This window comes from Miniopterus natalensis, chromosome 15 (genome assembly GCF_054644295.1).
Source record: "Miniopterus natalensis isolate mMinNat1 chromosome 15, mMinNat1.hap1, whole genome shotgun sequence".
NCBI lineage: Eukaryota > Metazoa > Chordata > Mammalia > Chiroptera > Miniopteridae > Miniopterus > Miniopterus natalensis.
In genome coordinates, this window is record NC_142095.1 from 36064678 (window position 1) to 36090371 (window position 25694).

Below are 25694 nucleotides of genomic sequence, written 5' to 3' on the forward strand. Positions count from 1 at the left end.
ACTTATTAAAAAACAGGTCTCCACACAACTGATTTCAGATCAACCCTAACTGTGTAATTTTATAGCTACTGAATCCAAATAAAAAATCCCTTCAGGCTAAAAGGCCCCAGGAAAACTGTTTTTAAAGCAGTAAGCCACAGAGCATATTACAATATGCAGTGGATTAGGGCATTTGTTTAATTACCAGCTACCTATCAGGAAGTCAGATTTTCTCCAAAGTTTTTTTAAAAAGACTCTGGGATCCCAGAATGGAACCACTGCTTTCCCCAGTCCTTGAGAGGGAAAGCTGATGATAGTGCCTACCATAGAAAACACTCAAAGTGTAACTGTGAGGTACCATTACCTGGCAGTTAGGAGACCGGAGATCCCAGAGTCGAATGGTCTTATCAAGAGACCCAGAAATGAAAGTGTCATCCACAGGTGACATGGACAAGGCCACCACCCTGAAATGCATCGAGATAAATAGGAGTTGAAGCAAATATTTACAAAAATTGGATGTGAACTCTAAACCACTCTACCGGCCTACTTATATAAACCTGTTCTCCCCAAACTGCCATTTTAAGGAACACACTACACACTACTATAATCAAAAGCAACTATTATAACAAAAAAAGCAACTTAAAGCTATAGCATAAAAATGTGAGATTCCAATGCAAATTGAACCACAATGAGATACCAGTTCACAACCACTAGCATAGCTATCATCTAAAAGAAACAACAGGAAAAAGAGAGAGAAGTGTTGGTGAGCATGTGGAAAAGTTTCTTCATACACTGCTGGTGGGAATGAAAAATGGTACAGCTCCTTTGGAAAAGTTTTACAGTTCCTCAAAAAATTAGGAGTTGCTATGACCCAGAAATTACAAGAAAAATGAAAATGTATGTCCACACAAAAAAGTACAGGTACGCTCACAGCAGCATTTTTCATAATAGCCAAAAATTGTGAATCCAAATGTCCATCAACTAACGAATGAATAAGCAAAATGTAGTACATATCCATACAATGGAATATTACTATTATTGAGCATTAAAAAATGAAGTACTGATTCATGTGAATGTATGTATGAACCTTGGAAACGTGGTGACAAACACAAAAGGCCACATATTGTCTGATTCCATTTATACAAAATGTCTAGAAGAGGCAAAGCTATGGAGACAGAAAGTAGATTAGTGGTTGCCAGGGACTAGGAAGTGACTGTTAATGGGTACAAGGTTTCTCTTTGGGGTGAAAAAATGTTCTGGAATTAGATAGTGGTGACAGTTGCCCAACTATTTGTAAATATACTAAAAATTACTGAACTAGCCCAGCCGGGCGTGGCTCACCAGTTGAGCGTCAACCTAGGATCCAGGCGATCGGGATTCGATTCCTGGTCAGGGCACATGCCCGGGTTGCAGGCTCGATCCCCAGTTGGGGGCGTGCAGGAGGCAGCCAATAAATGATTCTCTCATCATTGATGTTTCTCTCTCTCTCTCCCTCTCCTTTCCTCTCTGAAATCAATAAAGATATATTTAAAAAAGAAAATCACTGAACTGTTTACTTTGAAAGGATCAATTTATGTATGGTACTAAACTATATCTCAATTATTTTTTTTTAAAAAAAGGCATGATCCCTTAACTAGTGAACTATACTAATCATCTAAATCTGAGTAATAATAATAATATACTAAATAATCAGGCATTAGCATCACCTGGAGGGTGGGCTAAAATACAGAATGCTGGGATCCACTCCCACAACTAATCCAGTAGGTCTGGGGTAAGGTCTGAGAATCTGCATTTCTAACAAGCTCCTAGGTGATGACGAGACTGCTGGTTTGGGCATTACACTTACAGACCCACAGGCCTGTGGTAACAGCTACTGTATTTCTGACATAAGTCCCTTTATATGGTTATACCATTAAGAATCACCCACTGGAAAACATTTCTTCCAAAGGCTCATCGTGAGCTCTCTTGTCCCCTCTGCTGGTGGTCTTGCCCTGCCACACCCTGCTCTGAAGACACCCTCCATCTCCTCAGCATTTGGGCCTGGCCTGCAGAGAAGGAACACATTTATGTGGCTCCACTTTACCTTCCTTTCAGACACGCCATGGCCCCAACCATGGGGTTCTTGAGGAGTGAGCTATGACCTGTACAGTGCCTGTGACTCTACCTTATCACCCATGGAGAAAGCCCTTGTGAAAAAAGACATTCAGATGGCTCTTCCTTCTGCGTATCATGGTTGAATAGTTCCATATTCTGGCCTGGTTGGAAAACACTTCATAGATATAGCAGCTGGTATCACAAATCAAGATTATAGAGAAACCCTGGCCAGGTAACTCAGTTGGTTAGAGCATCATCCCAATACACCAAGGTTGCAGGTTCGATCTCCAGCCAGAGCACATTCAGGAACCAACCAATGAATGCATGGATGAGTTGAACAACAAATCAATGTTTCTCTCTATGTATCTCTCCCTTCCTCTCTCTAAAAATCAATCAATCAATTTTTCTTAAAGATTATATAGGAAGTGTGCATGCTGTACTGTTTCATTTTGACAAAGAAATGCTTGAAGTAAAAAAGGTGAACTGGGTTGGAGCCATTTTCAAGGATGTAGCCCTGAGTCAGTGAGGTGTTGCTGAGACCATGTGGACTGAATATGTAACTGAACCAGGAAATCTAGTTTCTTGACAATCTGAAGAGATAGAAGAAAAATACTGCAGGGAGTAAAGATGGAAGCAGCATAAAGGAATCCCATTTGTCTTAAAAATAAAAAATAAACAGATTATAAACTTTAAAAAAAAGGTGAACTGAATTGCACAGCTCATCTGTGAATGGATTTTTTAAATCTAAAAATAGAGGAAGTTCAAGTTTTGAATGATACTGAAAGGGTTCAGGAGGTTTTGCTTCAACTAGAAAGAATTAAAATGTATGCTGTGAATAGAAAATGAGAAAAATTACTTTTCTTTAAATTTACCTTTTTCCTTAAATTTTTCTTCCGGAAAAAAAAAAAAAATTATTCCAATATAACAACTAACATTTACACTAGCTCCCCAACTTAAAAATTTAAAAGATACTGTAAGCCACAATTTCTTGAGAATGCCAAGGTGATATTAAAACAGAATGAGCAAAATGCAGACATGTAATTTTATTCCATGGCACTCAGAACAATAGCTCAGAGGAAGTCGATCTTGGCACAAGACTCTACCCTGAGAGGTACAGGGAATACAAAGAAGAAGAATACCTCAACTCTATGGAAGCTTAACTATCTAGTACAGACAACCCCAAGAGAGTCAGGGAAGGCCTTCTGGAAGAAGCAGCACCTGTGGTAAACATGGTTTCAATGGGAGATGTCCTTCTAGAAGATGCAAGATAGGAAGGCATGAGGCACATGCTGAATTCACCTTGACTGGGAGATAATGCTGAGAAAAGGGTCAGGACCAGAGGGAGGAGAACCAGACTCCAAGGGAAAGGAGCAGGCAGATGTTGAGAACCTTTAAGGCTTCCTGAGGAGGTTGTGAAGTGGTCAGAACTGTAATACAGGGTGCTGAAGCAGGATGGGGAGGGATGGGAGATTAATTAGGACTTGACAATAATTCACCTGACAGGACATAAGCCAAAACAGAAGCAATGGAGAGAGAGTAGGGAGGAAAGTGATTCAGGAGGTTAAAGCTAGGCAAAACCAATAGGATTTAACATCTCACTGGATGTGAAGGCAGGGGAAAGGGAATAGAGAGACAACAGAGGCTTTGAGTCCAGAAAATTGATAGGAAGAGAGATAAAGAAACATGAGGTAGACAGAGAGGAGATGGCCCGAGGAATTGAACAATGATGGATGGAGTGTTGGAACTGTCAGGTAGGGGCACAGGAGAAACAACTGCATAGGTGTGTATAAAACTTATAGGTGGAAGTTAAGTCTGGAAACCATGATAGATACGGACTAAAAATGCTGATCTGGAAAACCATCTGAATAGAGTGGAATGAAATCAGTGGAAATATTTGAAAAAAATACCAAAAAGAAGGGGAAGAGACTAGGCTAGAACGTTGTTTATTTTAGAGTCAAAGAAGAAAGAGAAGCCAAGAATAGCAAGAACAGAACCAGATGGGTCAGCTGCCAAAGGGGAAAAAAGTTTTACTGAGAGGTTGACCACCCAAAAAAAAACCCAAGGCAATGAACTGTAATGAGGCAGCAAGGAAAGGGAAGTAAAACAGCTTGGAAAAAGCCCCACAGATGATTCTGGGGCTAGACTGAGAGTGATTTAAACAGCAATTAATTGTGAGGAGGTGGAGATGGGAGTATGCAGATTATTCATGTTTGACAGTGAAAAGGGAGGGAGTGATAGGCTTCAGAAATAGATTCAAGATAAGAGACCAAGTAAGTTTGTAGACAGCGAGGAAAAGTCCAGTTAAGGAAATGAAAGCAGAGGGTTGGTTTTGTCAAGGAAGAAAGGCTACTCCTTTCTCAAGGAAAGTGTTCCAAGGAAGAGCAGAATTTAGGTGAACAGAGAATTTGAAAAGAACTCATTTTGGATGGCCTTGATTTTGTCAAAAAGAGGGACCACGTCATCTACTAAGAATCAGGAGGTCAAGAGGTTGGATACCTAAAAAGATCAGAAAGAATTTTGAACAACTGCAATCAGACTACATTTGTGAACATTAATTTGATTACAAATAAACAAAAACATCTACTTGTCATAAGCCATTCTTTGTCTGGAACTACAGTAACCAACAGCTGCCACCTCTTACCTTCAGCAACATAGAAATACCCTGCGCAATCAGAGTGCAGCCTGGCTCTTGGTCCACCTCCTGTCAGAGTACTCTACCACTCCAAGCCTTACTTGTACATTTGCAAATGAAAGCAAGAGGAAATAATGCCCTCCTGGTGATTAAAATATCACCCAAGGGAAAATGTGTTTAACATTCAACCAAAACTTGAAAAAAAACAGAGAAAAAATACTGGGGAAATAGGAGTAGGAGATAGAGAGAAGCAACTTCCATTACCAGGTAGAATAAGGAAACAAGCTTTTTGACTTTCAAAAGTAACAAAATATTTTTTGCATCCTCATTAAGATCTTCACATAGACTATGTTTGCCTAGAGCAGAAGCCTGCTGAAATGGGGCCACCTATACTGGAAGGCCTCATCTATATACAAGATCCTTTCATTAAGGGACATCTGATATTTGGGGTTCCTAAATGCTAACTATTTTTTATTACATAGGTTTCCACTGAATATCTTTAATCTACCTTTTTTCCTAATTATGTTTTAACTCTGATTTCAGTCTATGCATGAAGTCCAATCCCTGCTTCCACAATCTGTTAATCAAGAGTTGACTGGGTGGGAGTTAACAAAAGACGACTAGGAGGAATGCCAAACAGCAGTGAGGAACTAGCCTTAGTTCACTGATAAAATCTCTCCATTCTTCTATTATCTGGAACCTCAGGGATAAAAGAATTATCTACTTCTATAGCTTGGGTCTTACCTTTTGCTATGTCCAGGAAAGTATCTGATGTATTTGTTGTCATGCAAGGACAGGTAACGAATAGTATCTGTAAGAAGACAAACAAGGCACGATGATATCCTACTATTTTTCAAGAAACTTACTTTGCATTTTCATTTTGAAAAGGCAAGGTCAAAGAGTTCACTGCTGTCCATAACCCAAGCAGGTGTGAAGAGTGAATAATTCCTTTCCACAGCTGAAAAGAGGGCACTACAGATTTGACATAATTCAAAAGCAGAGTTAAGTTGACAGACTATAGAGCAATGACCTCACTTCAATGTTAACTGGATATTTATAACTGTCAATGTTTAGTTACATTAACACTAAACAAAATGGAAAGAGAAGTAAAGTTCTACTACTTCTTTTCTAATTAACCAACTATCCACTGGTCACCTGTGCATCAGAGAAATTAGTTTAAAATAATAATAATAAAGTGGCCAAAAGAAGTGAAAAAATTTGGGTTTAAAAGATCTCAAGACAATTCAAAACAAAACTCATGAACTATACAAACAAGTCAGAACAGTGAGATTTTGACAATATCAAAGAAAGAAATAATTGTAGATTTGTGCTTGGGTAAAATAAGACATTCTTAAAAACCAAATGATTCTATCTCAAAAAATAAACAAAAAAGGTAGTGGTGGGAAGGAAATGAAGTGCCATAAAGCACAGAACTGGAAAGTACTCTGCCCTAAAAAGACTATGAATAAGGAATAATTGCCGAGAAAGGGGTAATAGAAAATGATGTCAAAATGCAGAAAGGAAAGCATAGAAAGAACATTCTGGAGGAAAACAGAACACAGAAAAAAGATGCTAAAAGCACCAAGTCATCCCAGTGGTTCACAGGGGTACTTTCTAGTAAGAGGACATTTAACCTGGGAGAGGTAAAGGGTACTCTTTCTGTGTTCCCAAACTGAACTTCACATGGTTTCCCTTGAATATATCTTCAAAATTCTTGAATAACAACTACAAAGCCTTCCTCGTTCTATTGCTAGGAGCTACTCACCTTCCCTAAGCAGAAAAAGGCTTCCTCCCCATTACCTGGTTTCCCAGAGATGAGCAGGGCGTCGCCATCCTCTCCGCCCCACTTGGTAGCTGGCGCGCTGTTCCTGGCAAGGCAGTGGCCTGTACAGTTATCTCCTGTACCGGGTGGTATCATAGACCCTCAAACTGTACAAACTACTACCTCAGCCTGGAATCAGGCAAAAGGAAACGAAGCGTTGGAGGAACTCTTCAGGATGCACTCAAGACAGGAAAGGCAACATCCTCACAGCAGAGGCCTGGCAGCAAAGCTGCAAGTGCTACACATTTGCCTCATCTTGAACCACATTTGGACAGTCCTCATATAACCACCCATAAAAACACCCCAACAGAAGAAATATACCAGTCATGCAGATGATCACATAGATATGTTTTCTCAGGATCCTAATGTTTTATATATTCTTGTCCAAAAGCATCATATGCATGCTTACTTAGAAAACCACTTCTGAAATACAGGTATGAAAAATAGAGATAATATACTTAGTAAAAGTCAAGCACAGGTAGAAAAATCGCATAAAAAACACTTCTGCCCATCAGCTGAGACAGGCATAGCCAAAATAACAGTCTAAGCAATCTTTGTTGAATGACATTAGAAAAATCTTACTGCAAAAAGTGAAACAATCAATAATCAGTGAGATAAGTTAATTTGTTTTAAAAAGGAGTCCTAACATGAAAATGTTATCACTCAATACCAAGATCATCTGTCAACTGAGAACAACTTAATCAAGTAAAATGCAGGTAAAAACAGAGACCACTTATTAGAGAAAGAAATTCACAAGTTTAATTTCTAAAAATAACTTTACTCTTCAAAGACATTAGCTTTATTTAAAAGTAAAAAGGGGAAAAAGGATAAAGTTCAGGTCAAAAAATGTCCCCAGTATCAAAGATAACCAAGATCAGCACACTGTCCTTGATGACACAGACCATAAAAGATTGGGCGTACACCAAAAACTCTTCCAAGATCCCCTAAACTATCATAGCTAAAGCATTTGTGAAAACTTCTCTCAAATCTCTATATTTTGAATGGGAGGTACTATTGTTTACCACTTGCTGTGTGTCAAGTATTCTTTCGTTTTATTTGTTCTAAAAGTATTTAAGTTTCAAGAAGTACAAACCATAAATACCATTTGTTGCTTCCTATTTCCACTTTCCATTCTAAACTGAAGACCTTTCATACTCAGTTTCAAGTCCTTCAAAAGCAATAGTGGCTGGCCTCCAGCATCTTTTCAGTCATAACAATGTTAGCATTGCTAACATCATAGGAAAATATTTAAATTAACTATAGCCAAAACAGAAGTAGTCACAAAGATTCCGTGAACTATTTAACAAAGGAAACCATGACCATTAACTCCTAAAAAGAAAGCTTGCTTACCGTCTATTTTGTTAGAGCTGTAAACGACTGTGTTTGCTGCATGAGTGTATCTGATGAGGTCCACACCGTATTTCTTACTGTACAGGGTTCTCTTTGGTCTGATAAGGAAATGGACAGAGAAATAAAACCATCAAAATCCTCCATCACCAAAATCTGGGATCTTAATAAAAAGCAAAGCATCTGAATGATGTGGCAAGGGTGAGGATTCCTGGCAAGCTCTAACACTGGAAAGAAATAGAAATTCTTCCAAAAGGGAAGAAACAGATGGAATCAATCAAGTGCAACGGCCTTTCACCTCTGCACATCAAATGCCAAGGTTAGGAAATAGAAGTGAATCTGAGGGCTCAATTCAGTCTTTACTACAATGTTCAAAACTTAGATTTGAGAAAAAGTACATCTATTTGGGAAGAAAGGCACAAAAAACAATACAAGTCATCCTGATAACAGAGGGATATGGAAATACATCAAACCAGTGAGGCCAGAACTTACTGTTTACCCTTCGTAATATAATCTGCTCTTGTAGAAGCTATCCATTCTCCCTATCCTACAGGTCCAAAGCACTTACTGAACCTTCTGAAAGGCAAGCCTAACTCTCCCTACCAAAACTAGTCATTGGCTGTTTTCTTTTTACTTTAATGTAAAATCATGTATTTCTAAGCTAGAGGATACCAATTCATTAGCTGATGTTCCTTAAATGTCTTCCTCTACAGAAGCCTGAAAATCAAGCTGAAACTGAAGTCGGCAAAATCATTAACTAAAAACTTCATAAAGCCCTACATTTAGGTGTAGGAGGATTTCATAAATCCTGTACCAATGTTTACCAAGAGTTCCAATTTATGAAAAAGTTCACACTGTCAATACAAAATTGTCTTGGCACATAAATGCTAAACAATCAGATGACAAGCGGCTTTAAGAAGTCAATCATTTGCACTTTCAATATTTGTTAATGTCAGCGAGGTTAAGGGTTTCCCCACATAAAACATATTTCCAAACAAGACTTCTCACTCCAAATGCACAGAATTTTCCACGTTCTTACCATTACTGAAACATCTGCTAAAAAGATCAGCTCAGAGGCTACCTAGTTGGGTCCACTGTCCAGGGTTGTGCACTGGGGTTACTTACCGTATGGTGGTAACCAGTGAGTGAGTAAACGAGTGAGTATGAGCTTGTGCATGTGCTTGCTCTCAAAACATAGTTTTCTTTGCCTCTACCAGTGACAGGAGAAGTTTACTTATACCAGTCTTTCAGTCTATCTATAATAGTAGAGCCCAAAGAGCCAATGTTAGTGTGTGGTGTATTTGCCTCAAATTTATCAATAACACTAACCTGAGATTTGTTGTTAGTAACAGAAATCATTCACCACATATCATTTCCTAGTTTGAAAGCAAGATTCTAATGTATTGCATTCATTTCAGAGAATCTTTACATAGCCCAGGAACAACATATTTTTCACAAATATTTTGGTAAGCTTCTCTCCACCAACTACGATTCTGGTGATCAAGTATGAATAAATAATATTAAAGCCTTCTCTCTGAATAATTCGCATCACCTACTACAGATAATATCCTTCACGTTCTCTCAAGTTGAAAAAAAACACTATGGATGAAATCCATTATAAAGTTTAAATGAACAGTAAACCAGAAAACATTAAGCATGAAGAACATTGTTTTAGCCATTTTTAAACTCCCAAATTCTAATATTAGTACCATCTAATAAAGATACTATACCTTACAAGGAAACTTTATTTTTCTCCTAATGTTGATCTGACCCACACTAGTGGCAAATTTTTTCCTAACACTACTACTTAGGATCATGTACTCCAAGAGGCTAAACAGATCATCTAATATCCAGAAGTGATGTGACCCATGTTACATACCTGGTCACAAGACCAAACTAGAACCTAGGTCTTCTAACTGCCAGGCTACTCTCCTGCCACAGATCACAATGAAAAAAGTTCACAATTATTTGATATGAGAAAAATTTTTAAAGCATGCCCTATGCTACTGTATCAATATTATATTTCCTAATTTGGATAACTGTGCTCTGGTTATATAAGAGAATGGCTTAAGAAAACCATGTTGTAGGGGAATCTGTGTTTAGGAATAAAGGGGCTTGATACCTCCAACTTCTAGGGAAAAAATGCACATGTATAAATATGTACATAGAGAATAAAGGAAATGGGGCAAAATGTAGCCAATTATTGGATCACATGGGAGCTCTTTGGAACACTGCTGTGACTTTTTTATAAGTTTGTAATTATGTAAAAATGCTACCTGAGTGAATAAACTACAGCATGTCATAAAATTAACATTTTACTTTTAACAAGCCAGGACTTCAAGTCACTGTCATCCCTCCCAACAAGTGGAAATTACAAGACAAACTATGAAAAAAATACTATCATAACCTTTATTTCCTTTGAATGAGGATATACATCTCCATCCTTGGGTTCCCGCGAGAGGTTCTAATCTGTGCACAAGCACTAAACATTTCAAGTAAGCTAGCTTCAAATTACTTCTAGCTCCAGAACCCCGCAACAGACCCCACCCCATCTTTCTGTTACTCTCTTTGAAGCTGATTCAAGTAGCCAGATGTGAACAGAAATCCATATACTAAATGAATTAAATGGACTCAAAATAACTCAGCACTGGTCCAGCTAACAAATTCTCTTCCCCCAGGACCACCACTACAGGCCACCCTAGAGCAGGCAGATCCAGAGCTAGTTACAAAATACTCTTTCATAGCCCCAGTGGGAAAAAAGTGGGGAGAACATTATGGCCCAGACCAAAACATAATTTAGATAACTAAACTCACAAACGAAGAGACAAGTTTCAAAAGAAAGTTTACAGAAGGCATCAGGATTTTTTTTTTTTTTTTTTTTTAAAGGCAAAAGGAACAGCTGGAGAAGACAGAGGAAAAACCCAAAGATTCAAAAAATAAGATCTGGAAGGAACTAGGCAACAAAATGAAGTCTGACAAAACCAAACTTGGAGAAGGTGGCTGAAAGGAAATAAAATTTAGCCTAAACCAGTTTTCTGCTCCAAAGGGGCTCACAATTTAGCAAGGACTTAAAAGAAAGCAAGTCTACAGGGTCAGCTGAAGCTGACAAGGTCCCCAGGAAAAAAAGGCAAAAAATGCTGGGCTTACCAGGTGTAGTAGGTCTCCAGAGGACTTGAGGCAAGGTATAAATTTCATGATCAGACTGGACTCGGAATTTTGATAATTCCAAGTAGACTATCAAGTGTAATTTTTTTAAAAAGCATAAGAGGAAACACGAAATTGTTCTACGATGGTTTCTTTTGTTCTAATGGGGGGTTCACATTCAGGTCGGGATGGGACGGCCACGTTCGTTTGTGTCTGGCAAAAGGGAAAAGTTTCAGGTGTTGCTAGAAAGTTCACTTATAAGCGTGAGCATCGGGTCTGAAGGAGTATGAGCATGATTTGGAACAGAAAGGAAAGAAAGCACAACAAATAAATCCTGACCGCTAAGAACTGCAACCCACGCGGCCTTCCAGCAGAGAGGCCGCGGGAAGCTGAAGGACCCGGGATGGGCGGAGTGCCAGGGCCGAATCGAGGTCACCTACGAGAGGGCACAGCGAGCTGCTGCATGAGGCGGGAGAGCAGCCTCCGCGGTTCTGCGCGGGGGACGGAGCCGACAAGTACCTCTGACAGAGGACGAGGAGCGGAAAACGACCTGCGGGGGCCTGGGTGGGCAGGCGCGGCGCTTAAAGGTCAAGGTCAAGGTGGGGTTTGCCAAGAGATGCAGAGGCGCCCTCTGAAGAGACCGGAGACATACAAAATAATACTATCATTACTACTATCTTTACTTTTTTTAAAAAAAAAAAAAGAAACGGTCTCCTGGACTGCTTCAGCGTGAAGGCGGCCCTGGCAGGAGGCTGTGCAAAATAGGCCGTGGGCCGGAGTCGCGGGGAGCGGGGCGAACCACGAGAGGGAGGGACTCAGACCCGGGCCCGGAGCCACCGCCGCACTCACTTGCCCTCCTGGCAATCGTAGAGCACGATGGAGTCGTCGTCGCTGCTCGAGATGACCGTCTCGCCGTTAGGGCTGAAGTCGAAGCAGTTAATCTTGTCCGAGTTCTCACGAAACACCTTGGCGACGCGGAAGCTCCGCAGCACGCCGTCGGTCAGCTTCATGGCGGCGGCGGCTGGAGGCGGCAGCGGCGGGGCAAGGCCGGGCCGGGGCGGGGCCCCGCGGCGAGCGGGCCGGCGAGCGGGCCGGCGAGCGAGCTGGCGGGCTGCGGAGGGGCCGACCCTGGCGGGGCGGGCGCCGCGCCGGCGGCGAGCGGGAGAGCGGCCGACAGTCGGGGCGCCTCCTCCTCTCCTTCCTCCCGCCCGCGCAATGCTCTTCCGACCGTGAGGCCTCGCCGACCGTTGCTCCTCACGGTAGGCTCAGGGGCAACCAGCGCGGCATCAGCTCATTGTGTCCGCCATCTTGGGGCGACAGGCAGAAGCCGAGGGCGGGGGAACCTCACCGCGGCGCACGCCGGGAAAAAGGGCGGGGCGGGAACGGCGGCGCGAGCCTGGGAGGCGGGGCAGTGACGTCAGCTACGGCCTGGAGGAGCGGAGGCGCCCCGCGGCCCGAGGCGGCCGCCTCCCAGCCGGCCCCGGGCCGGCGCCGTGGGGTCGCCCACGACCTTTCCCCGTGGGCCGGGAGCCGTGGGTCTTAGGGCAGCATCTTAACACCCCCCTCCCCAGAGACTGGGCGCCCCCTACAGGCGCTCGACCGTAGGCCGCTGAATGACCTCCCTGGGGGTCAGTCGGTGAACCGCTGGCTGGAGGGGTTTGACCGCTGGTCCTGGACAGACCCAGCATAGAGTTTAAATTTCTATATTTTTCTTATTGAAATATAATACAGGGTAGACTGGACAAGTTTTTGGTGGACGCATATTTTTCATTTGGATATATACCCTTGTGACTTAATTGATATATAACAAAGTACAGAGCGAACTAATTTTGAGTGTACAGCTCCACACTCATCTAAGTTTTAAAGCCTATTTACAGCAGGTAACATGATACTGTACATAGAGAACCCTAAAGATTCCACCAAAGAACCAGAACTGATCAATGAATTCAGTAAGTAGAATACAAAATAAATATCCAGAAATGAGTTGCATTTTCATACACCGATAGTGAACTATCAGAAAGGGAAACTAAGACAACAATCCCACTTAAAACGGCATTAAAAAATAATAAAATAAAATATGTAGGAATAAATTTAACCAAGGATGTAAAAGACTTGTACTTGGAAAATTATAAGGCACTGAAAAATAAATTGACGAAGATACAAGTCAGTGGGAGCACGTACCATGTTTGTGAACAGGAAGAATTAACATCATTAAAATGTCCATACTACCCAAAGAAATCTATAGATTCAGTGCAATTCCTATAAAGCTATCAATGGCATATTTTACAGAACTAGAACAATATTCCAAAAATTTATATGGAACCACAAAAGACCCCAAATAGCTTCAGCAATCTTGAGAAAGAAAAACGAAGTTGGAGGAATCATACTACTTGATATCAAACAATATCAAAACAGCATGGTCCTGGCATAAAAATAGACATAGAGGTTAATGGAATGGAATAGAGAGCCCAGAAATAAACCCACAACTTTATGGTCAATTAATCTATGACAAAGGAGACAAGAACATACAATGGAGTAAAAACGGTATATTCAACAAATGGTGTTGGGAAAATTGGACAGATAGATGCAAAAAAATGAAACTATACCACCTTTTTACACCATACACAAGAATAAACTCAAAATGGATTAAAGAAAGCCCTGGCTGCTGTGGCTCAGTGGACAGAGCATCGGCCAGTGCGCAGAAGGGTCTCAGGTTCCCTTGCAGGTTCAGTCCCTGGCCCCATCAAGGTGCTTGAGGGAGGCAACCAATCGATGTGTCTTTCTCACATTGATGTCCCCCCCCCCCCCCGCCCTCCACTCTCCTAAAAATCAATGGGGGGGAGGGATCCTTGGGTGACGATCAACAAAAACAAACAAACAATTAAAGACTTAAATGTTAGACTCAAAAGCATAAAAATCCTAGAAGAAAACATAGGAAGCCCTAAATGGGTAGTTCAATTAGACTATTGTCCCAACATGCAAAGTTGCAGGCTCGTGCCCAGGTCAGAGCACTTAACAAGAATCAACCAATAAGAGCATAAATAGGTGGAACAACAAATCAATCTCTCTCCCCTAAATTATAAAATTGTACACCTGAAATCTATATAATTTTATTAACCAATGTTACCCGAATAAATTCAATAAAAAATTATTTTTAAAAATATGTAGGAAAAATATATAAATAAATAAAATGTATTTACAGATCCAAAACTCAGAGCATCAATTACAAAGACATTTTGTTGTTGTTGTTGTTAATCCTCTCCCGAGGATATTTTTTCCATTGATTTTTCTAGAGAGAGTGGAAGGGAAGGAGACAGAGAGAGAGAAACATCGATGTGAGAGACACATCAATTGATTGGTTGCCTCCCACACTCACCCAACCAGGCAGACAGGGCCCAGACCAGTTGAGATGGAGCCTGCAACCAACATACGGGTCATTGACTAGAATCAGAATCGGAATCAAACCCAAGACCCTTCAGTCCACAGGCTGGCGCTCTAACCACTGAGCCAAACCGGCTAGGGCTACTAAGACATTTTTAAAAGGGAAAATTATTTCCTCATTCAACAAAATGCAGTTTTAAATTTTCCTGCTTTCCTCCTCATAAACTTTACAGATGCACCATTTCCCCCTTCTTTAGTACTGCATAGTACACATTTTTTCATGTTACTAAACTGATTGTTGCTGGTGTTCTTAGCTGAGGAATAATTTATATATAGTAAAAATCACACTTTTTCATCAATAGTGTGACATCCACATATAGTTGTGCAACTGCCACCACATTCAAGATATAAAATATTTGCATTACCCTCTTTGTAGTCAATGGGATTGTTTCAATGGTTCCTAAAAGGGATTCTTTGCCTTTAAAGGAGGGAAAGTTGATCCCTAACAAAGGAAATATTATCTAATCACAAAACAGGCGCTACGAACCCTGGTTTTAACTTTCTGTGCAAGGGGATAAACTCAGTGCAGCCTATAAGGGTTCATAGGTGTCTAACTTGCGTGCAGCTCCTCAAACGGTTAATTGCCTGGCGTTTCCAGCAATGGAGATGGAGCCTCTTTATTTTACTTCATTAAACTGCAGCGGCTAAAGAAGAAAGACTAAAACATTTAAATCACTGATATTAGGAAGATGTGATATCCAGAGATCCAGATATAACCTGGGCAATGGTGAAAACAACACAGAAACCCTGGGACAATCGGGGAAGTTCTTTCTGGAAAGAACTAGGGGTTGTGTCCCATCCCCTGAGTAAAGAAGAGCCAGGATTCCTACACATAAAGAAAAGTTGTTCTCTAAGGGGAGAAGGCAAGATCCTGGCTCAGTGTGGGCTGCAATTTGCCTCCTGACAAAGAGCAGAGCTTCTGGCTACAATTTGTTCTAGGGTCTGGAAAAAGCCTGTTTGAATGAAACCCGAATGGATGGCAACTTTCCAAACTACAAAGCAATGGAAGAAAAGCCCTCGGTGCCCCAGAGCACTCACTTCCCTGCAATCCCCGCTTCTTTATTTCACAGGCTATAAAGGCTGATGTAGAGTCGGCTTTGAATGGTTAGATGGCAACAAGGACAAATCTGGTGCCACGTCCTGGAACTGTTGGGCAGTGAATACATCCACTGAGATACCATTTTTTGGTTCCTCTTTACCTACAAAAATAACCACAGAAACAGCTGTAATCTACTGAATGCTGTCAGCCAAAAGAAATCTTTGCAGGGTATCTTTCAAGTTTTGTACTTCCTGTACCTTTCCCAAATTTCACTGTGAAGACTGAAGCTTTCTTCCAACACTTGACTTCCTGAATTATTTTTGGAATGGAAAAGGTCACTTTTTCATATTTTAAGAGTGTCCTGAAATGGTTCATCCTGTTTCACATTCCTAGCCTGGCTCCCAGCCCTATTAGAGTCGGGCTCTCCTGGCTTCCAGTCCTAAAAGTGCCTTAAAGGATGGACTTTAAAAAGTGACTAAGAAAAGCTGGCTGCGGTGAGGGGGTGGACAGAGGGAAAAGCTTGCGATCTGAAGTGAATCACATTGCCTTCAAGAGCATCAGACTTGATTTTTATTTTTCCTCTTCTTTAAATCATTTCATTTATTTACTTAGTTTTCACACAAGTAAATACACATCCATTGCAAAAAATTTTTAAAAATATAAATAATTTAAAAAATATAGCATCCAAAAGTAGCTACTGTAACATTTGTTTTCATTATGGTAAAATATATACAACATAAATTTTATGTGAAACTTTTCAGATTTCCCCCTGAAATACATTTTTAATGGGTTCATAATATAATATTACTAATACAATGAACATGTTCCAGGTCAACAATATAGAGCTAAACAATCATTTTGAATGAAATGTATTCATAAATTTACCAATCTAAATAAAGAGTGCTAATTGCTTATTTTTATTGTCACTAAAATTAAGATTTCTAAGGGTTAAACACTATAATTAATATAGAAGAAATTAATATATGTTTTTAATAAAAGGTGGTATAAGGTATGGAGATATAGTTTCATTAAGGGAAACATAAATAATTTTATCTTGGTTATTTCAGAATGGGAAGAGAGAAAGAGAAAATATCAGTTCTTATAATTAAGCTGGCTAACATTAAGTTATCATAAGGATTTTTAAAAAATTAATCTTTACTATCAATGGCATATTTATATAAAGCTAAAACTCCTTTCATCTACTAAAAGGACAGTTTTCCTATGTCATTGGTTTGTTCTTGATAAGATCTTATAAAGTTTGTCGCATAAAAAAACAAAGTTCTGTATTTTATGTTGTCTTAATCTGGTCCTTAAGAAAATGGAACTTTCTCAATAAGAACTAAAATTTTGTTGACAATTATGTAACCTGTGTTTGTCTTTAAAGTCTTTTATTGTCATTTGGTTAAATGGATAATTAAATATTATTTCCTAATGATCTGTGACCTTTTTGATCAAATATTTTTAAACTTTAAATATGTTTGACAAACTTCTTAAAATCACCTCAAAAGACTTGTTCTTTCTCTTTATAAAAGAGAAATATTAACGTAATTAGACTTACTTAGTATTTTAAATTACATGGGAAGTATTGTCAAATAAATAATGTTAAACCTTTGATTACATTTATATAGATTATTATTAATATAAATGTTCTAGAAATTATATAAAGTTCCTAAAATTCTGACTAGTCCTGATATAAAGCTAAAAAACTTAGATTTTTTTCTCTATTGCTGAAAGTTATGCATTTTATCATGTCTTTGAAATGTAAACAACTATGAACTAACCAAAACATTGCCCACAGAGACTGAAGGGGGAAAACGGGGCCTTTTTAAAATACAGAACTAATTGGGGTTTTTTAATAAACTTGGTAGAAAATAACAAGGATAGAACAAAATGACTATATATGAAAAATAATGTGTATTTTTCAATTAAAAACATGTATGAAGTATAGAGATACACTTTTATTAAAGGAAAACAAAATGTGTTTTTTGGATAAGAAAAGACATAAAGGACATGGGTTTATTTGTTTGTTTTCTGGTAAAGAAAAAGGTAATAATTTTGTCCTAAAAAATTATTGTTTCAAAATTAGAAAGAAAAAGATAGAACAAAAGCTGAAAAGTGTACAAAAGTTACACTTTTACATGGATATTGTAAAAAGTTTATGGAACTTATAGAAGATTCATGGAAAAGAAAGCTTGAGAAACGAATTTCATACAGGGCGGGGCAAAAGTAGGTTTACAGTTGTGAGTACTCAAAACAGAGTTTATTCTTGTTTTATTGTTTATTAATTATTGTATTGTTTTCCATAAGAACAACTGTAAACCTACTTTTTCCCCCTTAATTTCTGACTGGAAAGATAATTCAACATCAAATATCATTTTTAAACCTATTTCATAGGTCAAAACATGCTGCTGATTACACACATTGTCAAGGATGTTTAAATGCCTGGTGATGTCAACCCCAGTAAAAGTACTAGATTTAAAAGAACAGTTTTTCCTTGGGCAGGTATTTCAATGACCACCAGAGCAACAGCCAACCAGGAAAAATCTTTTAATTCCCTTGCACAAGTTTTTTTAGACAACAGAATTGCTCTTGACCATATCCTAGCTGAAAAGTTGAGGTTTGATCTGTTCTTAAGACTTCCTGTTGTACTTGGATAAAACATCTCTAATAAAATAAAAATGGTCGGCCTGGCTGGCATGGCTCAGTGGTTGAGCATCGACCTAGAATCCAGGAGATTGCAGTTCGATTCCCAGTCTGAGCACATGCCCGGGTTGCGGGCTCAATCCCAAGTAGGAGCCGTGCACGAGGCAGCCGATCAATGACTCTCATCATTGATGTTTCTCTCCCTCTCCCTTCCTCTCTCTGAAATCAATAAAGACATATTAAAATAAATAAATAAAAATAAAAATGGTGAGATGACATGATACTATATAGAGAGAACCCTAAAGAGTCCATCAAAAAACTATTAGAACTAATAAATTAATTCATTTAAAGTAACAGGATACAAAATTAATATTCAGAAACTGCATTTTTATACACCAATAACAAAGTATAAGAAAGAGAAATTAAGAAAACAATCTTTTCCTGGCCAGTTTGGCTCAGCAGTTAGAGTGTCGGCCTTCAGACTGAAGGGTCCTGGATTCGATTCGGCCAATGGCACATACCTCGTTGCAGGCTCAATCCCCAGCCCTGGTCAGGGTGCATTCAGGAGGCAACAAATCGATGTGTCTCTCACACTGATGTTTCTCTCTCTCGCTTCCACTCTCTCTGGAAAGCAATGGAGAAAATATCCTCGGACGAGGGTTAAAAAAAATAATAATAATCCTATTTACAATTGCATTTAAAAAAATAAATACCTAGGAATAAATTTAACCAAGGAGGTAAAAGACTTGTACTAAGAAAATTATAAAACATTGAAGAAAATGCAAACAAACGCAAGCATACATCATGCTCATGGATAGGAAGAATTAATATTGTTAAAATGTCCGTACTACCCAAAGAAATCTACAGATTCAATGCAACCCCTGTCAAAATACAAGTGGCATTTCTCAGGGAACTAGAACAAATAATCCTAAAATGTATACGGAACCACAAAAGACTCTGAATAGCCTCAGCAATCTCGAGAAAGAAGAACAAAGTTGGAGGTATCACACTACCTAATACCAAACTATACTACAAGGCTTTAGGAATCAAAGCAGCATAATTCTGCCCTGGCCATTGTTGCTCAGTTGGTTGGAGCATTGTCCATACACCAAAAGGTGGCACATGGGTTCAATTCCTGGCCAGGGCTCATACCCAGGTCAGGCAAGAAATGGACTCCTCTCTCTCTTTCTCTCTCTCTCTTCCCCCTCCCTCCCTCCCTCCTTCCCCACTTTCCTATCTATGAGACCACTAAACAATTTTTTAATTAAAATAAAAACCCACAGCATAGTACTGACACAAAAACAGACACATAGATCAATGGAACAGAATAGAGAGCCCAGAAATAAATCCATGCCTCTATGATCGATTAATCTATGGCAAAAGAGACAAGAATATACAATGAGGTAAGGACAGTCTCTTCAATAAATAGTGTTTGAAAAACTGGAGTGATACATGCTAAGGAATGGAACTAGACCACTTTCTTATACCATATACAAGAATAAGCTCAAAATGGATTAAAGACTTAAATGTAAGACTTGAAACCATAAAACTCCTAGAAGAAAACATAGGCAGTAAGTTCCCTGACTTTACTTTTAGTAATATTTTTTTGGATATGTCTCAATGGGCAAGGGAAACAAAAGAAAAAATAAACAAGTGGGACTACATCAAACTAAAAAGGTTTTGCACAGCAAAGGAAACCATCAACCAAATGAAAAGATAACCTACTGAAGGAAGGACAATATTTTCTAATGATACATCCAATAAGTAGTTAATATCCAAAATATATAGGAATTCATATAATTTAACACCAAAAAAGACAATCCGATTAAGGGCAGAGGACCTCAATAGACATTTCTTCAAAGAAGACATACAGATGGCCAATAGTTACTTGAGAAGATGGTCAACATCACTAATCATCAGAGAGATGCAAATTAAAACCCCAGTGAGCTTCTCACCTCACACCTGTCAGAATGGCTACCATCAACTAAACCAACAAACAGTAAGTGTTGTTGAGGCTGTGGAGAAAAGGGAACCCTTGTGCACTGCAGGTGGGATTGCAAATTGGTTCAGCCACTATGAAAAACAGTACAGAGGTTTCTCAAAAAATTAAAAATAGAACTAACAGATGACCTGGCAATTCCACTTCTGGGTGTTTATCCAAAAAAAAGAAATATCCAAAACACTAATTTGAAAATACAAATTCATCCCTATGTTCATTGAAGCCTTATTTACAATAGGTGTGATACAGAAGCAACCTAAGTGTCCAGTGATGCATGAGCGCGTAAAGAAACTGTGATACATACATATGTATGTATCTCCACTATGAAGAAGAATGAAATCTTACCGTTTGCTACAAAACAGATGGACCTAGAGGGTATTACGTTAAGTGAAATAAACCTGAAAGAGAAAGACGAATACCATATGATTTCATTTATATGTTCAAATCAAAAAATAAACTAGTAAGCAAGACAAGCAAACTCATAGATGCAGAGGACAAATTAATAGGTTGCCAGGAGGGAGGGGGTTGGTGGGCTGGATGAAAAAGATGAAGGGATGTAAATTGGCAGTTAGAAAGCCGTCCCGGGGTCGTAAAGTACAGCATAGGGAATATAGTCAATAATACTGTAATAACTGTGTATGGCATCAGTTGAGAACTGTACTAGATTTATTGAGATGATCACTTCCTAAGTTATAGATATGTCTAACCACTACGCTGAACACCTGAAACATAATATTGAATGTCAACTGTAAATTTTTTTTTTTTTTTAGAGAGAGAGGAAGGGAGAGGGAAAGAGAAATAGAAACTTTGATAAGAGAGAAACATGGATCGGCTGCCTCCTGCACGACCCCTACTGGGGATCAAGCCCGCAACCCGGGCATGTTCCCAGACTGGGAATCGAACTCGTGACCTCTCTGTGCATGGGATGGTGTTCAACCAACTGAGTCACACTGGCCAGGGATGAAAACTTTTCAATTAAAATAAATAAAATAAAAGAGAACAGAAAGGTAAAAATAAATAAATAAGGACCTCTATAAAATCCAGACACAAGCCACATGATTCAATACAATGCCCACTAGCACCTCATGGTTTTTTATTATCTTCAGCTCACTGCCCCCAGATATTGCCTCCTGGGTCAGACCTGTTCTTAAATTTTGAATTAACATTTTGTTTGTTATTCTAGAAATGTTTGCTGTTATAAATCTTTGTTCATTTTTACGAAGTTTGATGTTATAAAAACACCACTGTAATAATGGTGCTCAATCTTTTAAGATAATATCACTAAAGCCTATAAGACTTCATATGAGAAACCTCAAGAAACTACAGAAGACGTTTGCCCTTAAAGAAATATGATGGTTGCCCGGCCGGGCGTGGCTCAGCGGTTGAGTGTTGACCTGGGATCCAGGCGATCAGGGTTCGATTCCTGGTCGGGGCACATGCCCGGGTTGCGGGCTCCATCAATGACTCTCTCATCATTGATGTTTCTGTCTCTCTCTCTCCCTCTCCTTTCCTCTCTCTGAAATCAATAAAGATATATATTTTAAAAAAAGAAAAAGAAATATGATGGTTAATAAAGCCTGCCTCGCCCTGGCCAGGTGGTTTGGTTGGCTGGTCCCATGCACCAAAAGGTTGTGGGTCCCATCCCCGGTCAGGGCATGTATGAGAGGCAACTGATGAATATTTTTCTCTCTTTCCCCCTTCCTCTCTCTCTCTTAAAAAAAATCAGTAGAAACATATCCTCGGGTGACGATTAATAATAATAATAATAACAAAGCCTGCCTCTGTTCTGGTGCTCTTGTTGCTCAAATATAGCCTAAGGCTCCTAAGGGGTGGGGGGTGGGAGGGGACACACAAACACACTTTCCCTGCTACATGGGACATGACAAACTGGGAATGAGCCTTCCAGGCCGCCAGGGACCAACAATGAATGGCATAACATACTGTTCAATGAGCCATCCTGACAAAAGAGAACCAGCAATATTCTTAATAACTGATCAGTGATTCTCTCCAATGGTTGATCAGCAATGCTTTCAAGATTAAATGCTTCCCTTTTAATCAAGGGGAAAAAATATTTAAACAATGCCACTTTAAAATGGAGTTGGAGCTGTCATCCCAGAAAAATGGCCTTTCATGTCTTAACGCCTCAAACTCTTGGAATATTAAAACAGGTGAAAATAACCTTTGGACTGAGCCTAAAGCAACATTATATCCCAAAGAACTATTTACAAAGGTATCAAGAAAGCAGGTATTATAACTACCAGACTGATGACTATCAGACTAAAAATTTTAAACTTTAGAATTAGCGTTGCTATGTTGGTTTATCTGCACCAATAAAAATGCCTTCCTTCTATTGATGTAATTGTTCCCCTTCCCTTTCTCATAAATGCCCCTTTCCTTTGTCTCCTAATTGGAACACTACTTGGGTTTCTGCCTGAATCAGTGCTTCCTGAATAACTATTCTTTTTTTTCTTTCTTCTAATCTCAAATAAATGCTTATTGCCTCTCACTTTGGCCTTTTATTTTTAGGTTAACATAGTTGTCTGATTCAGTGATCACGTTTAAGTGTTTACTTTCCTGGCCTTATCTGTGACATTAACAATGTTGACCACTCCTCCCTGAAACTCTTCTCCATGGCTCCCTTGGAAAGGTTCTGTGGTGGGTTGAATTGTGTCCCCCCCAAAAGATACATTGAAGTCCTCACCTCTAGTACCCCAGAATGTGACCATATTTGGAAACAGGGTTATTGTAGACGTAATTAGTTAAGATAAAGTCATACTGGAGTAGGGTGGGCCCTAAATACAATATGACTGGTGTCCTTATAAGAAGAGAGATCCCTGGCCCGTGTGGCTCGGTGGTTGGAGTGTCGGCCTACGCACCGAAGGGTGGCGGGTTCGATTTTCAGTCAGGGGCACATATCTGGGTTGCAGTTTCAATCCCTGCCCTGGTTGGAGTGAGTGGGGGAGGCAGCCAATCGATGTGCCTCTCTCACACAGATGTTTCTCTCCCTCTCTCCCTCCTTCCCTACCTCCCTTTCTCCCTAAAAAATTAATGGAAAGGATCTCCTTGGGTGAGGGTTAACAAAAAATAAAACATAAAGGAAGAGAGAGACACACAGAAAGTAGATGGCCATGTTGATGCCATTGTAATAACTTGGTAATTATTTAACAGGAGTGAAGGGAAGACTAGATAATACAGGCAGGCCACTTGTACAGCTTTGCCAGAAAGTTACAGGTTAACGCTCTCCAAGCCTGTTCCCCGCTGATCCATGGGGGAAGGGGCTGGACAAAAGCAATTTAGACGCCTGCCCAGGAAGGGAAGGTGCCTACCTCTCTGCCAGTCACACCTGGAAACAAATTAGTGGCCAGGATGGGTGTGGCCCCTGCAAGTGCACAAAACCTGAATATTTAAACTTCCCAACAAAGGAAGTTCCCTCTCTCCCCTCTCTGGCTCTCCTGGTTCCTGTGACTTCTGCTGCAGGGGGATGCGCTCCCCTGCGCCCACGTGGCTCATGGCCCCGTGGGACTCCACACAAAGGATTAATGGACTTTAATTGTCTTGGATGCTGAACTAGGCCTGGCTGCAAATGGAACGGAAGCTCTGGACACTGGCCTTACTTTTGGCTCCACTGGAACCCCAGCTGTTCCTTTTTCAGGACAGGCTTAAGGGTCGGGGGACTTTGCAACCACACAAATAAAGCCTTTTTCCATATCTCATTCTCCCATGGGGGCTTCTGAAAATTCTTATTTCAGTGGTACCCCAAGAACCTCGCTCTCAGGAGTGATGGGAAAATTTGATTCTCTGATAACAATGTGACCACGGAGGCAGAGATTAGAGTTGCTCCTACAGATTTCAGAGGGAGCGTGGCCCTGCTTGATTTTGGACTCCTAGCCTCCAGAACTGGGAGGCAATAAAATTCTATTGTTTTAAGCCACCCAGTTTGTGTGACTTTCTTATGGCAGCCTTAGGACACTAACACAGGGTCCTTGTAATCTATACACCAACCCTACAGCCATCCTATCTTGAGATTGTTATGTTAAATAACAATTTTTTCTTATTGTTTAAGCTAGTTGGATAGGGTTGTTTTGTTTGTTTGTTTTTCCAGATTTATTGCAATGTACTTGACACACAGCATTGTGTAAGTTTAAGGTGTTGACAAGGAGAAAATTCTGAGGGGTCCTAAATTAAATTACATTACATTAAATTAAATTATAGCAGGTGGGAGGGTGGAAGGAAGAGACAAGGGAGGTTAAATCAGTCAACAGCTGCAGGCCGAAAACCAGCAAGACCGCTTACATTCCTGAATGTATGTTGAAACTCTGAATTAACCTCCAGGTGGTTATTCCCATGATTATCTAGAGAATAGCTGACCACCAGACACCACCACATTCCGCTTAGGCATGAACTCCCCGGACTCTTGCCTGCAACCAATCCAAAAGAACAAACACTTCCTTACCGACCGTGCACCTGTCGCAGAACCAGCCCCGCTTCACCTTCCCCCACCTCCTTTATCTATAGCCAATGTAAATTCTTTTAAAACATCTTACATCTTTCTTCTCCAAACTCTGTCGGCTCCGGGACAGCAGACAGGTTTGTCTTCTCCATCTCACCCTGATGCTGCTTGTTTAGATGGTATGTCCCAGGACCTGCTCCACTTTCTGGCCAGCATGTGGCTCAATAAACCCTTACTATCAGAAAAGCTTTTAGCTGAAAAGGTTTTTGTTTATCAGTGTACAATGTGATGATTTGATCCACTTGTATATTGTGAAATGATTACAATAGGGTTAGGATTGGCCCACTTATTAAATTTTTATATTTCATGATACACAGTTTAAAGTGAATCTGTCCTAAGCCATATATCTTCTTTCCAAAACTGATGGCTCCTTACAAATCCCAATTCTTTGAGATAAATTTGAGTTAGAGTGCCCAGTGGGACTTCTCTGGAACTTGATTAAGTCTGTTTGGGAAGAAAAATTTCCCCTTATTACCTTTTAGGTTAGTTGGCCGATTTAATAATTAAATTGACATAAGACAGACAAACAAGAGAAAAACAAATTTAACTATATATATACAGGGTGGGACAAAAGTAGTTTTACAGTTATTTGTATGGAAAATAATACAATAATTTATAAATAGTAATATAAGAATGAACTGTTTCACCTGCTCACAACTGTAAACCTCTTGTTGCCCCACCCTGTGTGTACTGAAGTCCCACAAAGAGACTTCAAGGCAGTCAGGTAATTGAGGCTTTTATACCATCCTGAGCTAAGGAGAAGGTAGGAGTGTGGAGTTTCAAATGGGAGGAACACAATTCACAAGAAGATAACACAATTCACGAGAAGAGCAAAACTTTGGTAAACAAATGTTTGCCACACCAGGCAGACAAGTCTTTCTGCTGTACAAAGTTATCTCTGATAACAGCTCTCTTCCTTGTATACACCCCCCTTTTTAAATTCTTTCAGGCAGTTAATGGAGAGAAAAGCTTTTCCCAAGCCTGCTGGCTCTTAATTGCCTTCAGCTCAAAACAATCCACATGCCAAAGTGGCACGTTATGGGG

At 39.8% G+C, this 25694-nt stretch overlaps 1 protein-coding gene across 1 annotated transcript in view; it reads right to left on the reverse strand.

Moving 5' to 3' along the window:
* WDR82 (WD repeat domain 82) overlaps nucleotides 1-12079 on the reverse strand; it is an 18191-nt gene extending 6112 nt beyond the window's left edge. Inside the window, exons 1-4 of the mRNA XM_016209851.2 lie at nucleotides 11868-12079; nucleotides 7878-7975; nucleotides 5450-5516; nucleotides 344-443 (exon numbers count right to left, since the gene is read on the reverse strand). Of these exons, the coding sequence (XP_016065337.2) occupies nucleotides 344-443; nucleotides 5450-5516; nucleotides 7878-7975; nucleotides 11868-12028 (426 nt within the window). The 5' untranslated portion in view covers nucleotides 12029-12079. The remainder of the gene's footprint in view (nucleotides 1-343; nucleotides 444-5449; nucleotides 5517-7877; nucleotides 7976-11867) is intronic.
* Between the last annotated feature and the right edge of the window lie 13615 nt (nucleotides 12080-25694).